Source organism: Balaenoptera physalus, assembly GCF_965194825.1.
Source record: "Balaenoptera physalus genome assembly, chromosome: 7".
Classification (NCBI taxonomy): domain Eukaryota; kingdom Metazoa; phylum Chordata; class Mammalia; order Artiodactyla; family Balaenopteridae; genus Balaenoptera; species Balaenoptera physalus.
In genome coordinates, this window is record NC_138886.1 from 100,995,377 (window position 1) to 101,022,348 (window position 26,972).

At 40.8% G+C, this 26,972-nt stretch overlaps 2 protein-coding genes and 1 long non-coding RNA gene across 3 annotated transcripts in view; 2 read left to right on the plus strand and 1 right to left on the minus strand.

The window, feature by feature from the left end:
• Nucleotides 1–16,977, plus strand: part of LOC309665140 (serine palmitoyltransferase 1-like) — a 93,367-nt gene extending 76,390 nt beyond the window's left edge. Inside the window, exons 7-8 of the mRNA XM_082471375.1 lie at nucleotides 13,887–13,950; nucleotides 16,800–16,977. Coding sequence (XP_082327501.1) covers nucleotides 13,887–13,938 — 52 coding nt within the window. The 3' untranslated portion in view covers nucleotides 13,939–13,950; nucleotides 16,800–16,977. The remainder of the gene's footprint in view (nucleotides 1–13,886; nucleotides 13,951–16,799) is intronic.
• LOC309663886 lies at nucleotides 5,013–8,011 on the plus strand. Its single transcript, XR_014265511.1, has 2 exons — nucleotides 5,013–6,494; nucleotides 7,582–8,011. It is a non-coding gene; the product is annotated as an uncharacterized lncRNA (long non-coding RNA).
• A 6,205-nt stretch (nucleotides 16,978–23,182) lies between the features above and the next one.
• Nucleotides 23,183–26,749, minus strand: LOC309665226 (spermatogenesis-associated protein 31E1-like; the record flags this gene model as incomplete). The annotated part of the gene is made up of 1 exon (XM_082471418.1): nucleotides 23,183–26,749. One exon carries the CDS (start codon nucleotides 26,747–26,749, stop codon nucleotides 23,183–23,185), a length of 3,567 nt encoding a protein of 1,188 aa, XP_082327544.1.
• Nucleotides 26,750–26,972: the final 223 nt, after the last annotated feature.

The window sequence follows — 26,972 nt, forward strand, 5'->3', positions numbered from 1 at the left end:
TTTTGCGTGTTGATCTTGTACTCTGCAACTTCGCTGAATTTATTAGTTTCTACTTGGTGTATTCTATATACTGGATGGTGTCATCTGCAATAGTTTTAGCTCTTTCTATTTTGGATGCCTTTTATTCACTTTTCTTTTCTGATAGCTCTGGTTAGAACTTCCAGTAGAATGTTGAATAGCAACAGTGAAAGTGGGTATTCTTGTTTTTGTTCCTTATCTTAGGTGGACAGTTTTCAGTCCCTTACCATTGATTATAATGTTAGCTGTGGGTTTTTGTAAATATTTTTTAATATGTTGAGGGATTTTCCCTCTATTTCCAGACTTCTGGAAGTTTTTTATCATGAAAGTGTGTTTGATTTTGTCAAATGCCTTTTCTGCATCAATTGGGATAATCATGTGGTTTTTTTCCTTGTTCTATTAATGTGACACATTACATTGATTAATATTCTTATGTTGAACGACTCTTACATTTCAGGAATAAATGCTGCTTGGTCATGATAAGTAATTATTTTAAAATGCTATTGGATTCAATTTACTAATATTTTGTTGAGGATTTTTGCATCTATCTTCATAAGGGCTATTGATCTGTGATTTACTTTTCTTGTGGTATTTTTTTTTTCTGGCTTTGATATAAATTAATGCTGGACTCATAAAATGAGGTAGGAAGTGTTCCCTCCTTGTCAATGATTTGGAAGAGCTTGAGAAGGATTGATATTAATTCTTCTTTAAATGTTTGGTAGAATTCTTTTGTGAAGCCACCTGGTCCAGGACTTCTCTTTGCTGGTAAGTTTTAGATTAATAATTCAATCTCTTTACCTGTTATAGGTGTGTTGAGATTTTCTATTTCTTTGTGAGTTGGTTTAGGGCATTTGTGTGTTTCAAGAAGTTTGCCCATTTCTCTAATGGTTATCTAATTTGTTGGCTTACAGTTGTTCATAGTATTCTTCTATAATTCCTTTTTGCCTCTATAAGGTTTGTAGTACTACTTCCACTGTTATTCTGATTTTAGTTATTTGTGTCTTCTCTTTTTTATTTTGTCAGTCTAGCTAAAGGTTTGTCAATTTTGTTTATTTTTTCAAAGAACCAATTTTTGGTTTCATTAATATTTTTCTATTGTTTTATTTCTCTATTTTGTTAACTTTGCTCTAAACTTTATTGTTTCTTTCCATCTGCTAGCTTTGAGTTTGGCTTTATTTTCCTTTTCTAGTTCCTTATGGTATGAAGCTGTTGATTTGAGATCTTACATTTTTTTACAATGTAAACATTTACACCTATAGATTTCCCTCTGAGCACTACTTCCACTGCATCCCATAAATTTGGTATGTTGTGTTTTTATTTGTTTCTAAGTATTTTCTAATTTATCTTGTGATGGCTTCTTTAAGAGTATGTTGTTGAGTTTCCACAAATCTGTGAATTTTCCTGTTTTCTTTGTTACTGATTTTTAACTTCATCCTGTTGTGATTGGAGAAGGTACTTAGTATGATATCTGTCTTTTAATCTATTCAGACTTATTTTGTGGTTTAACATGTGATCTGTACTGTAGAATGTCCCATGTGCACTTGAAAAAAAACTGTATTCTGCTATTTTGGGGTAGTGTTCTATATATCTTTTATATCTAGTTGGTTTATTGCATTTTTCAAGTCCTCTATTTTCTTACATCTCTTATGTCTGACTGATCTATCCATTACTGAAAGCAGGGCATTGAAATCACCACTATTATTATAGAGCTCTCTATTTCTCACCTTCTGTTCTATCAATATTTTGCTTCATATATTTTGAGGTATTTTATTAGGTGCATAAATGTTTATAATTTCTATTTTCATTGTGATATCGAACCTTTTTTAATTTAATTTTTTATTGAAGTATAGTTGATTTACAACATTTTATTAGTTTCAGGTGTACACATAGTGATTCAATATTTTTATAGGTTATACTCCATGTAAAGTTATTACAAAATAATGGCTATATTCCCTATGCTGTACAATATATCCTTGTTGCTTGTCTATTTTGTATATAGTAGTTTGTATCTCTTAATCCCATACCCCTATTTTGCCTTTCTCCCCTTCCCTCTCCCCACTGGTAACCACTAGTTTGTTTTCCATATCTGTGAGTCTGTTTCTAATTTGTTATATACCTTTGTTTTATTTTTTCAGATACCACATATGTGATAACATAGAGTATTTGTCTTTTTCTGTCTGACTTATTTCACTAAGCATAGTACTCTCTAGGTCCATTCACTTTGTTGCAAATGGCAGAATTTTATTCTTTTTTATGGCTGAGTAATATTCATAGTATATATTTACCACATCTTTATCCATTTATCTGTTGATGAATACTTAAATTATTTCTTGAGACTTTTATTAAGATACATCTTCTTTGTCTCTTGTAAACTTTTTAAAGTTAAAGTCTATTTTGTTTGATATTAGTATAGCCACTCCAGCCCTATTTTCATCATCATTTGTATGAAATATTTTTTCTGTCATTTTACATTCAGCCTATTTGTCTTTAGAAGTAATGTGAGTCTCTGATAGAGACCACATAGTTGAATTATAAATATTTATTCATTTTGCCAATCTCTGTATTTTTATTGGAGAGTTTAATCCATTTACACTTAAGGTAGTTACTGATAAGGAGGGATTTACTTCTGCCATTTTTCAGAAAACAAATATGTTTTCTATATGCCTATAGGTTTTTATGTCCCTCATTTTCTCCATTACTGCTTTATTTTTAGTTAACTTTTTATAGTGAAATATTTCAATTCTCTTCTCAATTCTTTATACGTATATCCTATAGATATTTTCTTGGTGGTTACCATGGGTATTATATTTAATATCCCAAAGTTATAATAATCTAATTTGAATTGATGCCAACTTAACTTCAGTGACATAAAAAAGCTCTACTACTATACCACACCACCCTCAGTTTCTGTTATTAATGTCATAGATTACATCATTACACATTTTGTATACAATAAAATAGATTAATAATTTTTACGCATTTGTATTTTAAACCCTTTAGAAAATAAAAGTCAGGCTCAACCAAAATTATAGTAATAGTAGCTTTTACAGTTGCCCATGCATTTACCTTTACCCTAATTTCTTTATATGGCTTCAAGTTACTATCTTCCTTTCATTTCAACCTGAAGCACTCCCTTTAACATTTCTTGGAGGGAAGGTCTGGTGGTAATGACCTCCCTCAGCTTTTTAAAATCTAGGGGTGTCATTTCTCCCTCATTTTTGAAGAGTAGCTTTATTGGATATAAAGTTGCCCATCGACAGTTTTTTTTCCTTTAAGCATATTGAGTATATCAACCCACTGACTTCTGGCCTTCAAGCTTTCTGATGAGAAATTGACAGATAACCTCATTGCGGATCACTTGTATGTGATGAGTCACTTCTCTCTTGCTGCTTTCAAGATTGTCTCTTTGTCTCTGTCTTTCAACATTTTGATTATAATGTATCTCAGTGTGAGTATTTTTGAGTTTATTCTATTTGGAGTTTTTGAGCTTCTTGGATTTGTAGATGCATTTATTGCAATTTCAGTCCTTTAAATTTGGGGGGTTTTCAGGCGTTATTCATTTCGTTCCTTTCTCTCTCTCTTCTCCTGATGGCATTCCCACAACGCCTATGTTGGTCCACTTGATGGTGTTTCACAGGTCTCTTAGGCTCTGTTCAATTTTCTTCATTCTTTTTTCTTTCTGTTCCTTAGACTTGATAATTTCAGTTGTTCTTTCTTTATGTTCACTTATTCTTCCACTTGCACAAATCTGCTTTTTAACCCTTTTGAGGTATTTTTCATTTCAGTTATTGTACTTTTCAGCATCAAAATTTCTTTTTGGTTCTATTTGAAAATAATTTAATCTCTTCATTGATATTTTTTAATATATTATTTTCCTTTGTCCATGTCTTCCTTTTAGCTCTTTGAGTGTCTTTAAAACAGTTGTTTTAAAATCTTTGTCTAGTAATTTTGACATCTATGCTTCCTCAGGTACATTTTCTGTTGCTTTATTTTGCCTCTTTGAATCAGCTATGCATTCTTGTTTCTTTGTATGCCTTGTTGTTTTTTTATTGAAAATTGGACTTTTGAATTTGATAACATGGAAACTGGGGAAATCAGATTTTCCCTTTTCCTCAGAGTTTGGTACTTTAAAAAGTTGCTATAAGGTGTCTCTGTATTGGAGTAAAAGCTTAAGATCTTCTGCATGTCTTTTCTGAGCTCCATATTTCCCTAGGTATGCATGGTGGCTTTCTAAATTCCCCCATATACATAGTTGCTTTTGAATATCAAAAACAAACAAACAAACAAAAAGCAAGCAAACAAAAAAACAGGTGGCTCTTTTAAATCTCCTGGAAATTACTTCAGCTGGTGGAAGTTGGAACATTGGTGGCCAGCCTCCATATCCACACTTCAGCAGTGAGAGCAGTAGTTCACAGTTAGAACCAAGAACCTACATGTGGATGACAAGGATCTTATTGGCCACCCTGGCTCCAGAAGAAGCTGCTCCAGAAATTTGGGTTACGTTCTTCACAGCTGTCTGGTATGGGGCTGGGGTAGGGGGCTGAGTAGCTGCAACCACCCTAATGGTTGAAATAAACCAAAATTAATGAAAATGTCCTAGCCAAGCTATCCCCTTGAAGTTACAAGTGTTCAAATAAACTCCAAAGTTCCAAAATATCCACCTCTGATAGTTTCTCCTAGTACAGTTGCTGTCCAGGTAGAGAGATGAATTCTTGGTGCTTCCAACTTCACTATCTTCCCTGACTTCATTCCCTTGAGGTTGAATCTTAATAGTAATGCATGGTAACTTTTTAAACCATTTTGGTTTCCCTGTATTGGAGATCCTGATTTTCTCCTCTTTTATTAAATTTAGTGTCTATCACCCGTTTATTGGCTACATTAAATATATAACTTTAAGAAACCTAGATATTTTAATTAATCAGAAAATTACACTGCACTAACATCCTAGTCAATCAAGTGTCTTCACGGCACTATAGTACCAATTTGTGGGGTAACTGAAATCACTTTTCTTTGCTATTACTAACTGTCATGTAGTATGAAATAATTTAAAAAGTATAAAGGTTCTTGAGGAGAGCAATTTACCTATGTTCTTTTTTAAAATCTTTTATTGGAATATAGTTGATTTACAATGTTGTGTTAGTTTCAGGTGTACAACAAAGGGAATCAGTTATATATATACATGTATCCACTTTTTTTTTTTTTTTAAGATTCTTTTCCCATATAGGCCATTACAGAGTATTGAGTAGCATTCCATGTGCTACACAGCAGGTTCTTATTAGTTATCTCTTTTATATATAATAGTGTGTATATGTCAATACCAGTCTCCCAATTTATTCCTCCCCCCCCCTTATCCCCTGGTAACCACAAGTTTGTTTTCTACATCTGTGACTCTACTTATATTTTGTAAATAAGCTCATTTGTATCATTTATTTAGATTCCACATGTAAGTGATATCATATGATATTTGTCTTTCTGTGTCTGGCTTACTTCACTCAGTATGACAATCTCTAGGTCCATCCATGTTGTTGCAAATGACATTATTTTGTTCTTTTTTATGGCTGAGTAATATTCCATTGTGTATATATCACATCTTCTTTATCCATTCCTTTGTTGATGGACATTTAGGTTGCTTCCATGTCCTGGCTATTGTAAATAGTGCTGCAAAAAACATTGGGGTGCACATATCTTTTCAAATTATGGTTTTCTCTGGGTATATGCCCAGGAGGGGGATTGATGGATTATATTGTAGCTCTATTTTTAGTTTTTTAAGGAACCTCCATACTGTTTTCTATAGTGGCTGTACCAGTTTACATTCCTACCAACAGTGTAGGAGGGTTCCGTTTTCTCCACACCCTCTCCAGCATTTATTGTTTGTAGGTTTTTGATGACAGCCATTCTGGCCAGTGTGAGGTGATACCTCTTTGTAGTTGTGATTTGCATTTCTCTAATAATTAGTGATGTTGAGCATCTTTTTATGTGCTTTTTGGCCATCTGTATGTCTTATTTGGAGAAATGTCTGTTTAGGTCTTCTGCCCATTTTTTGATTGAGTTATTTGTTTTTTTGATATTGAGCTGCATGAGCTGTTTGTATATTTTGGAGATTAATCCCTTGTCAATTGCTTCATTTGCAAATATTTTCTCCCATTCTGAGGGTTGTCCTTTTGTTTTGTTTATGGTTTCCTTTGCTGTGCAAAAGCTTTTAAGTTTCATTAGGTCCCATTTGTTTATTTTTGTTTTTATTTTCATAACTCTAGGAGGTGGATCAAAAAAGATCTTGCTGCGATTTATGTCAAAAAGTGTTCTGCTTATGTTTTCCTCTAAGGGTTTTATAGTGTCTGGTTTTACATTTAGGTCTTTAATCCATTTTGAGTTTATTTTTGTGTATGGTGTTAGGAAGTGTTGTAATTTCATTCTTTTACATGTAGCTGTCCAGTTTTCCCAACACCACTTATTGAAGAGGCTGTCTTTTCTCCACTGTATATCCTTGCCTCCTTTGTCATAGACTAGTTGACCATAGGTGCGTGGGTTTATCTCTGGGCTTCCTATCTTGTTCCATTGATCTGTATTTCTGTTTTTGTGCCAGTATCATATTGTCTTGATGACTGTAGCTTTGTAGTATAGTCTGAAGTCAGGGAGTCTGATTCCTCCAGCTCCGTATTTTTCCCTCAAGACTGCTTTGGCTATTTGGGGTCTTTTTTGTCTCCATACAAATTTTAAGATTTTTTGTTCTAGTTCTGTAAAAAATGCCATTGGTAATTTGATAGGGATTGCATTGAATCTGTAGATTGCTTTGGGTAGTATAGTCATTTTCACAATATTTCTTCTTCCAGTCCAAGAACATGGTACATCTCTCCATCTGTTTGTGTCATCTTTGATTTATTTCATCAGTATCTTACAGTTTCCTGAGTACAGGTCTTTTGCCTCCTTAGGTAGGTTTATTCCTAGGTATTTTATTCTTTTTGTTGTGATTATCTATATTCTTGGCATTAACATTTACTAATAGAATGAGTTCCTTCTGGGAAAAATCAGCTTGAGTGACTTCAAAGTTTTGGAGAGTACCACCATGGTAAAAGTAAAAATAGGTGGGTAAGTATAGATAGATTTCAGCGTGAAAAATTATCAATTTGCCTTTAATAGCCCTGAGTTTGGTGCTATAAGTGCACTTAAAGGCATGACTTAACAAAGAGGGATTTAGAAAGGAAATGCCGTTGACTTCCCAAGCTGTGCACTTCATGGGATACAGTTTTGTAATAAAGACCGTAGAAAATTACGAAACTTCTGAAAGAAACTTCCTGTCTGTGTATGTATATGTGTGTGTTTACAGTTTATACTGGATTAGGATTGTAAACCTTGATAGTGTCTAAAAATATTAAAGGGGAATATGAGGATGTAAGCCAAATAAATGAGGACTGCTAGAATGTTTAATTGTGTATTAGTCTTTTATTAGCAGTGTATGTTCTTCAGGAAGCAGCTGCCTGAGAACCCATCTCCTGAGAAAAAACAGCTCTGAGTTTGAAATTCAAGGCTCTCAGAATGAAAAGTGGTGACCCTCTAGAATTTTAGTCTTATCACTAAATTTGCAAAGTTGGATTAGACCAAGCCCAGCTACTTATCAACTGCATTATTATTCTCTTCCTTGGGCCTTGGTTAACTCATCCGTGGAATTGTGGAGTCACACTAGATATCCTTAAAGTCCCTCTTAAATGCATGTCCTCTGGTCACACACATGTCAGTCCTCTAGTTAAACTTTCTGTGCCACAGATGTTGTTTTGTATAGCATCCTGCAAGTGTTGTCCAACTCTGCTGAGAGGGCTCCAGGCAGACCAGGAGAGTCTGGGTTCATTACAAACATCCCTCTTTGAAAACCAATGTCCGTGGTATTCACCTATCTTTTCTTAGCTAGTTGGATCTTACTTCCATATGTTACTACTCCTCCTTTAGGTCTTATACTCTCAGCCAATCTTAGACATGGCCATTGAATTCTAAGGAAAAATTTTCAGAATCCTCATCTCCTGTTTGTTTTCCTCTAGAGCTACATTTGTTCATTAATGTGCCTTTTGTAATGTGGTATTCACCCTGACTGAAGCTACTAAAATAGTCTAATTACTAATCAGTATGTTGAGATTGTTGCTGTGATCCTTCAGTGGTTAGACATGTTCTTCATACTTACTATTTCATACTTACTAGTCAGTATGAATTTTAAAATTAAAGTGCATATTTAATCTAGTATTTACTTTTCCTCTTTTAGTCCTCTTAAAGTATTAATGGTGTCTCTTATAATCAATAATTCTTGTGCTGGAAAAGTAATAAGGTGCTCTGATGTTTGCACAAGTTTCTAATAATGTACCAAAAGATGAAGTATATAAAGTACAACTATCTTGCCATAATCAGTCCTAAGGAATTGGTTTTCATTCTGGAATTATACTTGAATTTCAATTTATTAAACCCACGCCCATTTCTCTCCCCTGTGATATTTATATTTATAATCATATGAGTATTATTTTAGCTATTACAGATCCAGGTAGCTGCTATTTGATGTTGACTCTCCGCTTCTGCTCAACTGCTAATGATAGCAAGAGCTCTGTGGTCCCATAGGACTCATATTTTATTGTATTGCTATGGCTGCCATGCTTGTTATTTCCTCAGCCGCTTCTGCAGAATGAATTCTGTAGAAATTTTTACATAATTTCAATTTTGAATTTTGTTTAACATAACAGCATGCTTACTTTTAAAAATAAAGGAAGGAGACTGATTGATTTCTACTCTTTGCCATCCTATTTATTTATTTATTTATTTAATTGTGGTCTAGTTGATATACAATGTTGTGCCAATCTCTGTTGTACAGCAAAGTGACTCAGTTATACACATAGAGACATTTTTAAAAATATTATTTTCCATGATGGTTTATCCCAGGAGATTGGATATAGTTCCCTGTGCTTGGGTATAGTTCCCTGTGCTATACAGTAGGACCTTGTTGTTTATCCATCCTGTATATAATAGTTTGCATCTGCTATAAAATAAAATTCATTTAAAATAAAATTTATTTTCAGCTATAAAATAATTAAGTCATAGGGATGTAATGTACAGCATGGTGACTACAGTTAATAATACTGTACTGCGTATTTGAAAGTTGCTAAGAGAGTAGATCTTAAAAGTTCTCATCAGGACTTCCCTGGTGGCGCAGTGGTTAAGAATCCGCCTGTCAATGCAGGGGACATGGGTTCAATCCCTGGTCCGGGAAGATCCCACGTGCCTTGGAGCAACTAAGCCAGTGAGCCACAACTACTGAGCCCGTGTGCCCTAGAGCCCACGTGCTGCAACTGCTGAAGCCTGCGCGCTCTAGGGCCCATGTGCCACAACCACTGAGCCCACATGCTGCAACTACTGAAGCCCACGTGCCTAGAGCCCGTGCTCCACAACAAGAGAAGCCACCGCAATGAGAAGCCCCTGCCTGCTGCAACTAGAGAAAGCCCACATGCAGCAACAAAGACCCAGCACAGCCAAAAGAAAATAAATTTAAAAAAAAAAAGTTCTCATCACAAGAAAAAAATTCTTGTGTATGGTGATGGATGCTAACTAGATCTGTTGTGGTGATCATTTTGCAATATATGTAAATATTGAATCATTATGTTGTATACTTGAAACTAATATAATGTTCTATGTCAATTGTACCTCAATTTAAAAAAAGAAAATTTCAAGTATATATGTAAGTTGGAGAAGAGAAATGGAGGAGTATTTAGAGGTGGATATGGAGGTCAAAAGAGGTATTCTGTATTTATTTTTTAAGATGCAAAAAGTATGGTACCATTGTATGCTGATTGTAATGATTAAATAAAATTTGTATTGTTTATCCATGAGGTGGTGGTGTTGAATATCTGGGGCAGTATACTGCCTTGTATCTTTTTGTTGGAGAGAGTAGATAGATTCTGGTGCAAAGTGGAAGGTTTGGTCTCTGAACGGGGCATGGACGGTGAATCCACTGTGTCAGGAGGGAAGGCAGGGTGCATGGACACAATGGCCTGTAGGTGGGCAGATGTGGGGAAAATAGGGAAGTTGCCTTCCGATTGCTTCTGTCTTCTCAGGCCTATGGAAATGTCACATACAAATTGGCACTTGCCATCTACCTCTACAAAAATTAAATTATGAGCCACTGCATCTGCTGACCTTCAACACGCCCTGAAAGGAATTCAGGGTGGAGATCAGAAATGAGGCACTCTGTGCTCTGGAAAAAACTGGCAGAACAGGTCCTTAGACAGTTAGATATTTTCAGGAGATGATTTTATGAGCCCAATTCTTGCATCTCCTCATATTTAGAAAAGCACTAAAAAATTCTTCATGGTGATGTCTGCTCCTCATGACTAGCAGTAACCTTCACGAAACTAGCAGAACCTTCTGCAAAAAATATCTGCTTGATTGCATGTACTCCCCCTTCACCAAAATCACATATATACTGACCTTCCCCACTTCCTCTTTGGGCACTTTCTCAGAGCTATTCGATATGCTGTTTCCCAGGCTATAGTCCTCATTTTGCCCCAGATAAAACTTAACTCACAACTCTCACGCTGTGCAATTGTTTTTAGTCAGCAGAAGCAAGTCATCAGCTGAGGGTGGTCACTGAGGAGGAGACTTGGGAAGTTTTCAGAAAGAGAAGATGTGAAGTATGAAATAATTTAGGAGCATGAGAGAGTGAACGGACAAAGGAATATGTTAGAATTGTTGGGCAACAATGAGGGCCCTTGTGAAGTTATTGGTCGTGAGTTAAAGTGAGACCAAAACTTAGACATCTTAGAGGAGGTCTGGTCCGGGTCAACTCCTGGTTGTTCCTGTTAGTTAGATTCATCACCTGGACCAGGTCCATTCATTGATGCCTGAGCCCCATGGAGGAGAGGACAAAGAGTTAGACGTGAAAACAAAAAAACTGTCAACAAAAGCTCTGAAATTTTGATACGTCTTTAAATTTTGTAAACCAAAGCAGAAAAGAAGACCATGTCCTCTCTCCTGCCCCTCATCAAGGGGCACCCCAAGGAATCTCCTGCTTTGCCACTGGTGGAATTTTCGGCCACACCAGGTGAGGATGGTAGTGCCTTTGAGGAACTTTATGGAACCTGATGAATGTGGAAGAGCTGGAGGACATCGCAGGTCCCAGGAAGATGTAGAGGATTAATGTGTAAATATCACATGGTAACTAACTAGAATGTTTCATCATGGACTACAAGACCCCTCTGGGAAATCCCAGAAGGGCTTAAATGCACTTAACTCATTACAGGCTTATAGTAGGAAGATTTCTAAACCTGCTCTTCCAAGATTCCTGTTCTCTGATTCTTCATTCAAACACTAATCTGGATACTGCTGTGAAGAGAATTTGCAGTTGTAGTTAAAACTGAATGGATTGATCTTAATACATAGAGTTTATCCAGGTGGACTGGACCCAATCAGGTAAGCACTTTGCATACAGAGTTTGCTCCATCTGGCAGCAGAAGAGAAGGTCAGAGAGATTTGATGTACAAGGTGACTTGATAGATCATTGCTGGCTTGAAGGCAGAGGAAAACACATGAAAAGGAATGTGGGTGGTCTTAAGATGCTGAGAAAGGACTCTGGGTGACAGCCAGAAAATAAGGGACCTAACACTTCCAACAGCAAGGAACCGTATAACAACCTAAATGAGCCTAGAGGCAGATGTCTTCCTAGAGCCTCCAGACAAGGAATCTGCCTTGCTAACACCTTCCTCTCAGCCTTAAGATACTCTGACCATTGAATCCAGCCTGCTGTAAACTATTCGTTAATAAATGGGTGTTATTTGAAGCCACTTAGCTTGTGGTAATCTGTTATGCATCAATAGGAAACTAATACATAGTCCTTTACATTTCGTTTGCTCAGGAGCCAGATGAGTTTCAGAACTGGGTCATTTGTGCCTATGCAGGTGGCACTCAGCCAAGTAAACTGCGGCCATGTGCTATCAAGTTCTCTCTCAAATTCACCAATATACCTGGGAGTTGTGCTGGTCTCCATAGCGGTTCAGTTAACGAGGTCTTTTTCTCAAACTTGGTGGGTTGATTTTGAGCATGATTCAATTGCAAAATTATTGTTTAACATAACTCTATCCATAAATTGTTATTTGTTTATTAACGGAGAGATATTAAAACTTTTTTACAAAGAATAAAAATCTTCACTTTCAGTTTTACGTTTCATTTTTTTTTTCACTTTACTAATTTCGTTCTGAGAGAGGAAGCCTAGTCTTTTTAACAAATGATGCTGGAGAAAACGGATGTCCACAGGCTAAAAAAACTCAACCCAAACTTCACCCCTTTCACACTAATTAACTCAAAAATGGATCACAAAATTAAATATAAAATATAATACTATAAAACTTTTAGAAAAAATCCTGGGAGAAAACCTCTGGGATCTAGGGCTAGGCAAGGAGTTCTTTTTTAAGTACATTTTAATGAAATTTTATTTTCAATTGTAGATTGATGTGTACCTTCACTTATTCTGAGAAAAAATAAAATGTATTCAATTTGCCCTTCCAGGTTTATAGACAAATCACATGAATTGATCATATCATAAACCCATAGTTGGTCAACAGTAGAACCATGCAGTGTTTTCCTGAGGAGAAACCTTTCTTTATGTTCATGAAATTTTTGGAGGATTAGGGCTGTAACTAGAGGGTCGGGGTAAGCTGGGGATTCTGCCAGTGGAGGTGAGAGCAGGGAGGGAATTCACCAAACCCAAGGACAGGCAAACCTGTCAGAAACTGCTGGAGAGAGAGGACAGTTACTTGGGATTCAAATCTGCTGATCAACCTTGGTGTGCTATGTTTTGTGGAACAATAAAAATAGTATTTTCCAGCAAAAACTGGAATAGGTAATGCAAATTTAAGGATGCTAAAACGCACACATATGTATGTGCATATACACATACACAAAACATATATATGTATACATGTATATATACGTCTGTGTATTTTTTCCAGCTTTATTGAAGTATGATTGACAAATAAAAATTGTATATTTTTAGGTTGTACAATATAATGTTTTGATCTACATACACATTGTGAAAATGATTCCACAATCATTTCACAAAGTGAAATCAGGAAATCATACCATAATCAAGCTAATTTACATATTCATTATTTCCCATAGTTATCTTTTGTGTGCGTGTGTGCCTGTGTGTCTGTGTGTGTGGTGAGAACACTTGAGATCTATTCTTCTAGAAAACTTCAAGCATACAGTACATTATTATTAACTATAGTCACCATGCTGTACATGAAATTTCTAGAACTACTCATCTTATAACTGAAAGTTTGTACTCTCCATATTTGTAATTTAAATTGTTAGGCGATAAATATGCAGGCATATTTTCCTATCCTCTCTCTTACACATCTTTCAAATAATGTTTTGAAACATTTTCAGTTTTTTCAATAATTCAAATATAATTTTCAAACAGTCAAAAAAGCACACGGAGTTGTTTTTCACTACCGTATTTTACATATATTTGTTAGTAAATAAATGGTTCTCCAGACTGTTCAGCAGATTAAATGTTAAAGTAAACAAGGGCTAATTGCTCCTTATTTTTAGAACAGTAGATTTACAATATATGTAGCTGTTACAAGTCACATATTTAAATTATTTTAAACATCTTCTTTGGTAATAGTTTTTTTTTTATGACTTTGTGTCAAAATAGAAACAATACCTCGAAGTAAATTTGCTTTTTAATCCATATTCTGTGAACACCTAAATTTTACAATGAAAAATTTCAAAACCTACAAGGATATCCATATTTGAAATATAAAATAAATGATAAATTCAATAATTGGGAATTTTCTTTGCCCTATTAAACATCAATTTTTAATGCTGTTTTATTCTTACAGATTCTTCTCAAAATATATTGGCTACTTGAGAGATGTCATTACACTCCTGTGATTTATACAGAAGGTAAGTTAGAAAACTTTAATTCTTGTGTCCATTAATTAACAAACTTTTAATAAACACTTTTCATCAGGGACTAGAGTAAGTACTGGCAATGTGGTGAGACATGCTTCACTCCTCTCTCTTGCCTGCAAGGAGCTTTCAGTGTAGTGAGGTGGATGGACCTAGAGTCTGTCATACAGAGTGAAGTAAGTCAGAAAGAGAAAAACAAATACCGTATGCTAACACGTATATATGGAATCTTAGAAAAAAAAAAAAAAAAGGTCATGAAGAACTTAGGGGCAGGACGGGAATAAAGACACAGACCTACTAGAGAATGGACTTGAGGATATGGGGAGGGGGAAGGGTAAGCTGTGACAAAGTGAGAGAGTGGCATGGACATATATACAGTACCAAATGTAAAATAGATAGCTAGTGGGAAGCAGCCACATAGCACAGGGAGATCAGCTCGGTGCTTTGTGACCACATAGAGGGGTGGGATAGGGAGGGTGGAAAGGAGGGAGACACAAGAGGGAAGAGATATGGGAACATATGTATATGTATAACTGATACACTTTGTTATAAAGCAGAAACTAACACACCATTGTAAAGCAATTATACTCCAATAAAGATGTTAAAAAAAAAAAAAAGATATGCAGTGGTTGTCACAGGGGAGAAGTGCAAAGTGGTCTAGGCAACACAGCACAGGGGACCAGTCCTCATTGGGGCAGTAGAGAAGGCTTTCTGGAGTAAGCAGTGTTTAGTGAAAGGGCTGAAGAATGGGGGTGTTCTCCACGGGGTGCCAGAGTTAGCTGGTTAGGATGAGATCATTCCAACGTCTATGTTCTCCAGCCAAAACAACCAGGAACACACCTGGGAACCAGTTTAGTCTAGAACAAGTTGGATTTATTACTCATGGCAGTGAGGGAAGACACACACCATGGGGAATCCTGGGGTGTCTCAGTAAGAGGGTGTTAGAAAAGAGCTACTACAAGATTTGGGCTTTAGTTGGGTGACTTGGGAGAGGGTCTGAAAGTGATGGGCCACTTTAAATTGGATGCTGAAAGCCAAGGCAATTCTATAATTCATCTCAATAAATTTTAGCTACAAGAGGGAAGACTATAGTCAAAATAAAGCCATTACTGGAAACAAAGTAGATGTCACTCATTTTAACCAAGAGAATGGAGTGTTTGGTATTTTGGGGGGATGGCACAGTGACTTCTTTTTCTGTACTTAGAAAACAGTTGTGAATTGCCTTCACTTTATCTCACTTCATCATTATCTCAGAGTAATCTTGCTTGGCATTGGTATTCTGTGATACCTTTTGGTATTTATGTCCAGGCTTACCTCTGGATATCATCAGGGCTGTTGTTGTTTTTGCTTTTTTTTTTTTTCTCTCACAAGACAAATGAAGCATGGGGGAAGCATTTAGCTTCAATTGGAAGGCATCATTCTAGAATTTTAGAAATCAATGGAAAAGTACAGGTCTTCTAGCCAAACCCATACATCTGTTTGTATGAAGGACAAACAGATTAACAGAGTAAGTGCATTGGTAGCTTGAATTTATTTTCTAAGATTTGCTTAGCTCCCCTAGTCCCATTTTTTATACTTATTATATTTTGATATAGTAAAAATTCATAAATGTGAAAACCACCAGTAAGATTTCAGTTCATCCATCTTCCCTTAAATACTTTCTCAGCCTGGGCACGTTGATTCCCTTTGCTTAGGATTTAAATCTCTTATCAGTACACCTCCCCAACTCTATTCAGTAGGAAACTGGTGAAATGATATCACAGTGGGATGACATAAAACAAAGAAGACATCCACACGCACAAATAAACTGTATATAAAGTCTGCTCATAATTTGAATACAAAGTGTTTTAATAAAAAAAATTTAACCACTGCTAAATTATCCATATACTGAGTAAAAGCAAAAATGTTACCCTAATAAAAAGAGTGTAGACATGATAGCCCATGAAGCCATGTGGGATGAAATTAAAAATAGAGTATGTCTCCAGAGATTATCAGGCAACACTTTTTTCAAGTTTGTAATGTATAGTATTTTTTTTACCATTCCTTTTTGTATTGATAAATCAATCATGTCATATCATATCATATATTTTGTATTATATGTCATATCATATCATATCAATCAGTATTTTTTACCATTCCTTTGTGTATTGATACATTAATCATGTCATGTCATATTATATATCATTTATTATATATCATATCATGAAATGTTTCATTTGATGGTCATCTATCTGAGAGCAAGTTGCAAGATTTTCACACTTTCACTGAGTCCTTCACTGACATCCAGCTTGACCTTGACAAGTATATCTGACCTTCCCGCTGTGTTAGAGATCAGAGTGTGTGAAATACTGACAACTACTGAAGATTACTGGGTAATGTAGACAGTGTGCAGTGGATCGACCAGTATAGACTCTTAAGTCCATTTTCTACATCTAGTAATGTGTTCAAGTGATTGGTTTTGGCATCAAAACTGAAATACTTCTCTTTCTCAACTTGCTGTTCACACATTATCTTCCAGTGGCAAGTGCTGACAACTACCGATGCTGCTTTCACTAAAACTTCATTATTGACTAAACTCCCCTCATCTTAGCTTAAAACCCCTGAATTGGGAGAAAGTGTATCCGATCTGCCTGTGCTTAAGCTGGATCACAGCAGTTGCTTGGCCTAATAGCTGAGACCCTTTCTCAATATGCCAGCTTGTGAGTGTGATCAGTGTTTGTGCACCCTAGGTATATTGATCTGATGTTTAATTTTGTCTAATATTTTTACTCTCCTGCTTACTAGTCAAGTCACTATATCCATAAATTTGACTTAATGAGTCCATTTTTCTTTTCTTTCTTCAGAACTGTTTACCTGATCCAAAACACCTTCCAGTGGATTTTCTATATGTAAAACCTGTTTTTTAAATTAGTAAATAAAACTACTGCCTTCAGAATTTTGCCTCGAAAGCAACAGGATGCTTTCAACAATCTAATGTAAATGCAAACCACTGCATTCTTAACTAAAAGCCATTCTCCTGGGTATGGTGTGTGCTGCTGTTCACCAATCTCTGCTAGATGCTGCCTGAGGTCCCCCTTGCTTCTACACCCTCACACATTCCCCCTGCAGCTCTGATGCTGCTGGAAGGTCTGGAAGTTCCTGCACTGTATTCTAACTGGATCTGTGCTCTTACTACAGACTTGGGGTCCCTACCAATCCACAGCTGCATGGTGTTTGCAGGCAACTGGGGGGAGAATGGTTCACTTACCTGTGTTATCTGCCCTCTGCCTACAAGGTGAAACTCAGGGCTGACGGGGTCCCTCTGAGTTTCAGAGTTTGGTGAAACAGATATTCTAAAGTTTATTCATGGTTCTCCTTCTCCCTGGACAGGCCACACACATGTGCTTTGCCTGACAGAGCCCAGAGCCCATGGCTGTTTTGGATTCTGGTTTGATTCCTTAGAAAAGGCCAGGAATCTGGTGCATGTCAGTGTTCTCCAACATTTCTATCCTTCTCCTACTCAGTAAAAAGTTTTCTGAGCATGAAGATCCAGTGTGTATATTTATGCATTTGCAAATTAAATGCATGTTCTATGGTTCCGTAATTTATATGCAAGACAAAGATTATACAGATATAGGAATTTTAAAAGAATGAGATGAGGAGGAATGCAAATGGAAGTTCTAACATTTTCTTCCTGCCTCCTAGCATACTGTCTTGTCCACTCTGACTGGCGGGCTTCCCCATCAAGAAGTCTCTTAGTGAAACTCCATGCCGCTCAGGTGAGGGGGCGTGTGGGGACATGGGGGCAAAGCAGGGATGGTATTTCCAGGAACTGGATTTTGTGTACTTTTGCCTTCAACTCTCAAAATCTGCATGGATGACCTTGAATTGCAGGTGGATTCAAGATTCAGAGAGTTAATGTTTTTCATGATGGAGTTCTATCCAGAGAAGTGGATGTGGATCACACTACATTGCATTGTTTTTCCTGGAAGTTTCTTTCTCTTGTTATTCTCTTCCTTTTAAGCCATGTTATGATGAAAAATAACAGACTGTTATCAAAGAAGGGTAGTATACTCTTAAATACTTTAAGTGGCAAAATGAATTTTTTTTTTTTTTTTTTTTTTTTGCTAAAACAGTAATACGTGCCATAACCTTGTGGTGGTGGAAATAATTTACACTAGGTTTATCATCTGGATGATCTATGAAAAGGATTCTTTCACACAGGTTATATGATGTAGCAGAGGAAGCATTTGGTCTGCGTCAGTTGTGGAAAGCGAGTATCTGTATGGTTTGGGGAATCCCTCTCTGTCTCAGGGTCCCCATTTGTTCATTAGGTGACCAGACTACAGAAGAGGCCACAGTCATTTTTTGGTAATGACTTTCCTTCATCATCCTCCTTCTCCTGTTCCCTCCCCACTCCTGCTCTCCTCCTTCTCCTCTTCTTCTTCCTCGCCTAATCTCCTTCATCTAAAGTCCGCAGTAAGTCCCCAGACAGACAACGCAGGAGGGCTATAGGGTGTAGGGTGGTGAAAGGCAGGGTCATCTAGGAGTAACTAGAGGGAAGGAGCAGCACCCATCACTTTGGCCAAGTTGTAGTTCCTCCTTCAATTATGGACAAATCTTTTAGGTGGTATCCTGGCCGTGGCCAGCAGACCCTAGACCTGCCTGTCCTTCTTGATCTACTCTTTGCAAATCCTTTCATCAGATAGCTTTGGGGGAGTCCTTCCAGTTTTAATAGACTAAAATGTATGTACTTATTTGTGGGGCAAATGTATCTCAGCTGCCTACCTGAAGTCCCCACCTTTTTTTCTTCTACTGGGAAAGTTCAAGGAGATGTAATGGTTTTTCCAGAAACTGTTTGTGCCGGTTGTTCTGTTTACCCTCATGTTCCATTCCATGAGGGATGAGAATGGCCATAGAGCCTAATTTATAAACCGCATATCCTATGCATCACTTATGTAAAAATATTCTAGCCCACAAATCTTAAAAAAAGAATGTTAATGCATCCCATCCAGAGGACCAGCTAAAGCACACACACACACACACACACACACAAATGCTTAGACCAAAGAGCTGTGTCACTCAAATTTCTTGTTATCGGGATGAGATGAGGCAACTGTGTTTTCCTATGAAAGATGCCAGTATTTCCTAAATCCTCATGTATTTTGTTGGGAATTACATTATTTTATAATACCTCTTACTAGAATTTAGTTTTATCTCAAACACATGGTTTAGAAATATTAGCTTAAACTTCCAAGAAGAGAGTGTCATTTTCATGAATGTGAGATGTTGTAGTTGTGGGTATCTATAGGAAAACGACGAGCTAGTCTAGTTAGTAAATACTATTGATTGGCTATTAGAGGACATCTGTGGCTACTTTCCAAAGTTCTGTGATTCAGTAACATAAGAAAATGTCACAAAGGGAGCACATTTCAAAAAATTAATAGCTATGATTTTGTAAAATATTTTACAGCCTGAATATTTGTTTTTCTTAATTAAAGAAAATACACAGGGCCCTCACATCAGCTCACTCCTCTCTTTTGAGAGAAAGGACCATGACACTGTTACCCCACAGAGTGACCTGAGAGACTTAACCAGACATAATACTTGACATCTGTACATTATCCAGTTTTTACCATGTAAAGGGCAACAGAATTTATGACCAATGAGAAATATGTAGTCTCAACTGAGTGCACAATTTGGAAAGTATTAGGCAGACAGTGAGACCTCTATTATTATTATAATAGAAATGCTGATTAAAGATATACTTTCTTTAACAGATGTTAAAATGCCAATTCCCAAGCGATATGAGGTAATATATATTTCAAGCACCAATTAAGTGACATATTTTCTAAGATTTCAAAATTCTTTTAAGCAATGTATCCTTTTTGTAGCCCTATAATAAATAAATAAAATATAAATTTCCTGAGTCTTGGAAAATGCACGTTTCTTATAATTATATAAAATATGAATTCTTCTAAATGGTTCAGAAGTTTAAGTTATCACAGGTGAACATTAGGATTTTTTCACGTTCTAGAGACACGCATACCATACAACCATCTTGACTGTACTACTGTATTTTAAAAGGAGTAAAATAAACAATATCATTTAATATTAGGCAGTTAAGTACAAATATGCCAGATAATGTAATAGAGATATTGCCAAAAATCTGTCACATTTGTGAATAAGCTTCGTGTGTCTGATAAGGTGGCTCACTTCATTGAAAAATAAAGCAAACCTCACAAACTTGACACAAGCTATTCTGTGCGAAATCCCACGCCATTTGCACAGCTAGGAAGTAGGGGTTAGATGCCTCTTTGCTGGTTCATTTCACCATGGATCCCACTTGCTGTAGGCCTCTCTACATCATGTTTCCAAAGGAGAGAAGTCACTTTGAGTGCAGGAACTTGTCCCCAGCAAAACAAAGCATGTGACCCCCTGATGCCATTTGACTGAACGATATTTAAAATTGGACAAAGATTTTTCCCTCATTAGATGCTGGCAGAGTTTTGCTTCTTTTCAAAGTCTGTCATTCTTTCAACTGTGAGTCAGAGCTCAAGCGAACTAAAACCTGTGAAGGAAAGGATTTTGCGGGTTTTCATGGGGAATCTGTAATTCTTCTTTTTCAGAAGTAATTAAAAACTACACAAGAATTTTCTCTGGGGGCACTGGTACTGATCTCCTCCTGCACCTTCAGTTTGCTACATGGCTTGGGATCCACTCAGAGCCGGCTGGTGGCTCAGGCTCATTTGAGTGGGTGTCAGGCCGCTGTTTGAAGGGTCTCTGTGGTCTCGCTGGGGCGCTGGGCGCCTGTGTGTGGACTGCATGGAACTGTGTGCAGGTCCCTTGAGATTTCTCTTCTCAGCGAGGGCTCTGTATAAGGCTCCTGTGAGAGGTCTCTGTGAAGTCTATGTATTATCTCTGAGAGGTCCCTGTGTGGGGTGAGTGTGGGTCCCTGTGTGGAATCAGTGTGGGTCCCCGTGTGGAATCAGTGTGGGTCCCCGTGTGGAGTGAGTGTGGGTCCCCGTGTGGAATCAGTGTGTGTCCCCATGTGGGGTGAGTGTGGGTCCCCGTGTGGAATCAGTGTGGGTCCCCGTGTGGAATCAGTGTGTGTCCCCATGTGGGGTGAGTGTGGGTCCCCGTGTGGAATCAGTGTGGGTCCCCGTGTGGAATCAGTGTGTGTCCCCATGTGGGGTGAGTGCGGGTCCCCACGTGGGGTGAGTGTGGGTCCCCGTGTGGAATCAGTGTGGGTCCCCGTGTGGGGTGAGTGTGGGTCCCCGTGTGGAATCAGTGTGGGTCCCCGTGTGGGGTCAGTGTGGGTCCCCCTGTGGGGACTCTTAGTGGGGGGCCCTCCATTGCTGGCCTTTCTGCACCTCACAGAAGGAGAAGGGCAAAGGGACTTGCAGCTTCTTGTTTCTTGCTGTTCTGTCAGTGTCCCTCTGTGTCACTTCTCCCGACAGGTGCCTTGGGCGTCCAGCACCCTCAAACCCAGCACTCACCTCTTGGTGCCCCTGAGAGGACCCAGCAGCAGTCAGGCTCAGGGGCCCCGCTCTGTGCCAGCCTCTCCTGAGCTCTGGAAGTTGTTCTGTGCTCTGGGTCCCAGCCCCTCCCAGGGCCCCTGGCTGTGCCCCCAGTGCTGTGTCTGCCCCGGAGGAGGGGGCCCAGAGGTGAGACCTGGCTCCAGGGAGAAACCACAGCACAAGCAGGCCTGTGGCCGCTCCCCCTCAGCAGGTCCTGGTCCCGCATGTTGGGGTCCTGACAGGCGTAGGGCAGGGCCATTCAAGCTGTCACCTGGATCAGGGGACCCTCCTGGAGCAGGACTCTGCAGCACGGGAGTGACTGTGACACAGAGCCCCCGATTGCTCTGTAGAATTGCTCCTGTCTCCCTGGTTTCCCGTGTGGACGGGCCGGGGAGGAAAGCTGACGGCACCCTCGTTCTCCGCAGGTCACTTCCCACCCGCTGGGTGACACATCCTGTCTGCTGGCCTCTTCCCCCTCCAGGCTCTGGGGTGAGCAAGGCTGACAGCAGGTGAGACTTGCTACGACCCCAGCACAGTCCCTGAGCCTGTTAAGTCCCACTTATCCCCTGGGGGCCTCCTTGGGCCACGCGTGTAGGTAAAGGTCACAGACCGCGAGTCTGTCGTGAGCTCCCAGTCCTGTGAAAGTTGATTAAATACATTGTGGGGAAGTGAACCTTCCCTGCTTGGGGGCTCCACGGCCTCTGGGAGCCTGGCCCTCTGTGGAGGAGCTCCAGGGGCCTTCCCTCTGTCTGGGCTCTGGGAGCTGGAGTAGGGGGAGAGTCTGGGCTGGGGCCACCATAAGCCGCTGGCCCCTGACTTCTTTTCTCTGGGCCTGTACACGGTGGTGGGACGCCAGGGGCTCCTTGGTCACTGCGCCGTTTATGGGCGCCTCTGCCACTTGCCTCCTTCCCCTGCATCCCACCCTCGGGGCACATGACAGACAGTGAGGTGACTGCACACACAGTCACACCCCTGCTCGTTCCCCAGGGGGCGGGGAGCACTGTGAGTAGGGCTGTCCTCTCCTCCGGGGCAGGGGTGGACGGCCCTCGGCGGCCTCCATGCTCGTCACCTCACACCCTCAGACCTGGGAGTGCGCGGCCCTCCTCCTCACCGCTGCTCCAGAGTGTGAGAAGGACAGAGGACGCGTGACGCTCCCGGCCCACCTCAATCCCAGCTCCATCGGGGAGAGGAGGAGCTTCCAGGGCAGGCATCATCTATCCCCACCAAGACATGGGGGCAAGGTTTCTGCCACGTCTGGACTCTGGGCTAGCACTGCCCCCAAACTCCTCTCCTTATTCTGACATGTGAACTTGTCTCTGACACTTTCTGGAGCCTGAGGGGAATTTCAGCCTCTGCAGACCCCTCCCCTACAGTCCCACAAGTTCAAGGTAGAGAGAGAGCAGGAGAGGACTGAGCCGGTTCCTGAGAAGGGGGAGGTCTTTAGGTTTAGTTCACCTTGACACGTCCTGAATGCTGTTGCTTGTTTCTGTAATGCTGCTATTATGGAAACTTAAATGCAGTGAGGGAATTGAGGTGAGGATGGGTATTCCACGCTGGGATCAACCTCCCTCCATGGCCCCATCCCATCTGGAAGCCAAAGCAGGCACCTAGGAAGAGTGGACCCTGATCCCTTCCCTTCCCCCCAGCAGGGCACAGACAGAGGCCACCACCTCTCATGAGAAGAAACATTTATTTTGGGAAACAAAAATTGTGGTAGGAAGAAGCCATTAACACATAGACAATGTGTTAACATGAGAAGAAACAGGTTTTCTTTGCATGACCTGCACTTTTCCTTGCACTGCTTTCCTACCAGGAGAGGCATGAGAAGCACACTCTGGTTGACCAGAGGGAACACATTTTTGAGGACATGTTGGATGATGGCGCAGGTGGCCTGAGTCACCTGCCACCCTTGGTCTACTCTGGCAGGGTCTGACTGGGGACTCCAGTTCCCTGGGTGGGAAGGCCAACTTGTCGCCTCTGCCTCTGGTATGCCTGCTGTTGTTAAGGTAGCTGTGGTCCTTGGGGGTGGCTTGGTGACTGTAGGCTGTATCTTTCAACACTCTTCTCTGTTCTGAAGAGGAGAGAACCCTGTGGTAGTGCGAATGCCCCTCTGCTGGGGCCTGGAGCTGTTCTGGGTGCTGATTTAACTCTGAGGCACAGAGTCCTTGGTGAAGCCCCAGTTTGTCTACTAGGACCTGTCCAACAGCTGTTCCAATCGCCCGAGGATCAATAGCCCTGCTCTCTACAACAGATTTGCCTTTGATTGGTTCCTGGTGGTGAGCAGTGGCTGATACAGGCTTGCCTTTTTGAAGGGATTTTTCTGTTCCTTTGCCTTTTTTATTGTGGCTAAGATACTGCAGAAAGTGCCTTGTCCATTTTTGGCTTTCTGGTGAAAGCTCTCTCTTCTCTGGCGAGAGCTGGGGGTGTTTGCTCCCAAGGGACTCTCCTCTTTCCCTGACCTGAGAAGCGTGGCTCATCCCACTTGCTTGAGAAGCCTTTAGTCCTGAAGACCTTTCTTCATACTCTCCCGGTTTGGGCCTCCAATCGTCCTCCCTCTCATCAGTTGGGGCAAACATCTTGCTCTGGCTGTTCATTTCTTCATCCTCTTCTGGTTTGAGCCTCTCACAGACCTCCCCATCATCAGTTGAGGCAAACTGGCCCTTACACGGGTCCCTAACCTTTGCTTTCCTGGGTTCCTGTTGTCCCTGGTTGCTTCTCGTTTCTTCATGTTCTCCTGGTTGCAGTCTCCTAACGCTCCTGCACTCCTCAGCTGGGGCAAGCGTCTCGCTCTGGCTTCTTGTTTCTTCATGCTGTCCTGGTTGGGGCTTCGTGAAACCCCTCCACTCCTCAGCTGATGCGAGCACCTCCCTCTGGCCCTTCATTTCTTCATGCTCTTTTGGTTGGGGCCCCTTAAAGTCCCTCCACTCCTCAGTTGGGGCAGACATCTTGCTCTGGCTGTTCATTTCTTCATCCTCTTCTAGTTCGAGCCTCTCACAGACCTCCCCCTCATCAGCTGAGGCAAACTGGCCCTTACACGGGTCCCTAATTTTTGGTTTCCTGGGTTCCTCTTGTCCCTGGCTGCTCCTCATTTCTTCATGCTTTCCAGGTTGGAGCCTCTTAAAGCCCCTCCACTCCTCAGTTGGGACAGACATCTCACTCTGGCTCTTAAATGAGTCCTTAAGTTTTGGTTTTCTGAATTTCTGCTGCCCCTGGCTGCTCTGTTCACTCACGTTGAGGTCATATGGCACCACCTGGAAAGCTGGCGCGTCCTCACTAGCATGTTCCCTCTGGGAACTGGAAAGAGACCTATGAGAAGCCAAGATGTCTGCAGGAAGGAGCACATCAGTGTGAGAGTCTTGAAGGAGCTCACCAGTGGCACGGCCTTGAGCCACCTGTGTTTTAAGGCATGGCTCCTTTGGATGTTGGGCAACTGACTTTGTTGGTAGTGACAGGGTTTTGCTAGCGGCTGGAAACCCCAAGACAGTCCCATTCTCCCAGCTTCTGCCCATGAGGTTGACTGTGGGCATCTGATAAGGCAGTCTGCCCTCCTGTCCAGTCAGAGGGGCCTCTGAGGGCCCATACCTGTCAGCAGGTGAAGTCTTTCCCAGGGCCCTCTGGATTTCTGTATGCTCAGGTGAGGGAACAGGGAGGGGACTCACCAGGGTGGGAACTGTTGCTTTTGTTATCACTTTCATTCCCTGATGGGGCTGAGGTTTTCCCAAGAACTTATTAGCAAAGTTGGCTTTTGAGTGTGCCCCAGATTGCCAGGTGGCAGAGGGGGAAAAGGTGGACCTTGGAGAGGACAAGGGTTGAGCCCCACATGGCTTGAGATTTATGGGCTCAAAGGCCTGTTTGGGTAGGCCCCACCTGTGCCTTACCCGCCACCTTATAATATGTGCTTCCAGCATCTGCTGAATGCTTGGACTGAGGAAGGAAAGCATACAGGAGGAGTTTACACAGGGTTTCCAAGACTTCAAGGGTGCTAGATTTCTGATTTCCTCGTGAGGGTGGGGCTTAGAAAAAACACAGTTGGCAGCAAGCCAGGATTGACGCACAATCACAGGGATCAAACCTTGATTAATCTGCCTCGACTTTGTGCTCAAATGGGCTTTCAAGATTTTTTCTAGATGTTTCTTCTCTGGGCTACTGGGTAAAGAGTTTCCAGAGTCACTCATCAAGGGCCTCATCAGGTATCTTTCTGACTCCTTTTCAGAGTTTCTTTGCAGAAACTTCCCTGGGAGCCTGGCCCCGGAGGAAGCTTTTGAGATCCTCCTCAGACATGGCCTTAGACCCTTGCCAAAATCCTTCCCTGGTTGAAATTGCATTTGACCCTTCCTATGGGATCTCCTAGGGTGCCTGGACCTTATCTTCTGTGGGCCCAGTCTCCTTTTGCCTGTAAAAGCAGAGGGCTGCCAGGGTCCCTGCTTGCCCTGTGCCTGATAAGTCCTTAAAAATTGGCACTGAGAGGAACTCAATTCCAGAGACAGAGACAGGTGGATACTGAGGCACAGGCCCCTCTTGGTTTGATCTTTGATGAGCCTCTTTTGAAGATGTTGCTTCTGGAGATCAGGGCCAATTAAGTCCTCATGATGAATAGAAACTGACCTTTGGGCCTGAGAGCGCCCCCTCTCTTGGGGAAGGTTGAGATTGAGTTGGCTAAAGCCTTTCTGAGATCTTTTGACCACAGAGGATGAAGGCTTCCCACTTTTCAGTTGCTTCTGCAACAAGGGGCATTTCAGACATTGAGTTTCAGTTGGGATAAAATATGGTGTCTTGTTCTGAAATGTAGGACAATCTAGTCCACAGGTACTCATCTGGGGTGGAGAATAAGGTGGTCTGAATGGGAGAGAAGATGGGAGGTAGGGCTGGGCCTGGATCTGAGCCAGAGGTGAGGACTGGCACAGAGGCAAGGTTTGAGTGAAAGGCTGGGGTGGGACCCCCGGGCAGGGCAAGACTGCGGCCTGGGAAGGACCTAAAGGTATTCTAGGTTGAATTGAAACTGGAAAGCCATTAGAAACTCCACTGAATAAAACAAAGGGTGCCTGCTGTTGAGTAGAGCTCCTAGTAGGCACCAGGGACTCGCTGTGCAGAGAGGGGTGACCACAGTAGAGCTGGGTGTATGTCAGTTCCAAGTGGTCCCTCAAGACCTCGGAGTGTAAGAGCTGCCGAGGACCGGGTAGCTGCTCTGTTTTGTCTTTCCTGTTCCAGAAAGATTGAGGGGTTGTGTTGTCCTGCTCAGCACCCAGTGATTTCCACACATTCCCTAAAGTGTTCAGGTGGTAGTCTGAGCTCATTTGTTCCGAGAATGACCCATCCTTTTCTTTCCCCTTATGAATCTTTAGTTCTACTTTCTTGGTGATTAGAATCTCCAGCAGCTTCTGGACTTCAGGGTTGACAAGTGAGGGGCTACCAGTCTCTACCTGCTTGTCTGTGGGCTCTTCCTGGAATGGGGCCCCTGGTGGCTGGTGGGACAGGTGTTCTTGCCGGGACTCACTCTGTGATGAGGTGGGGAAGAAC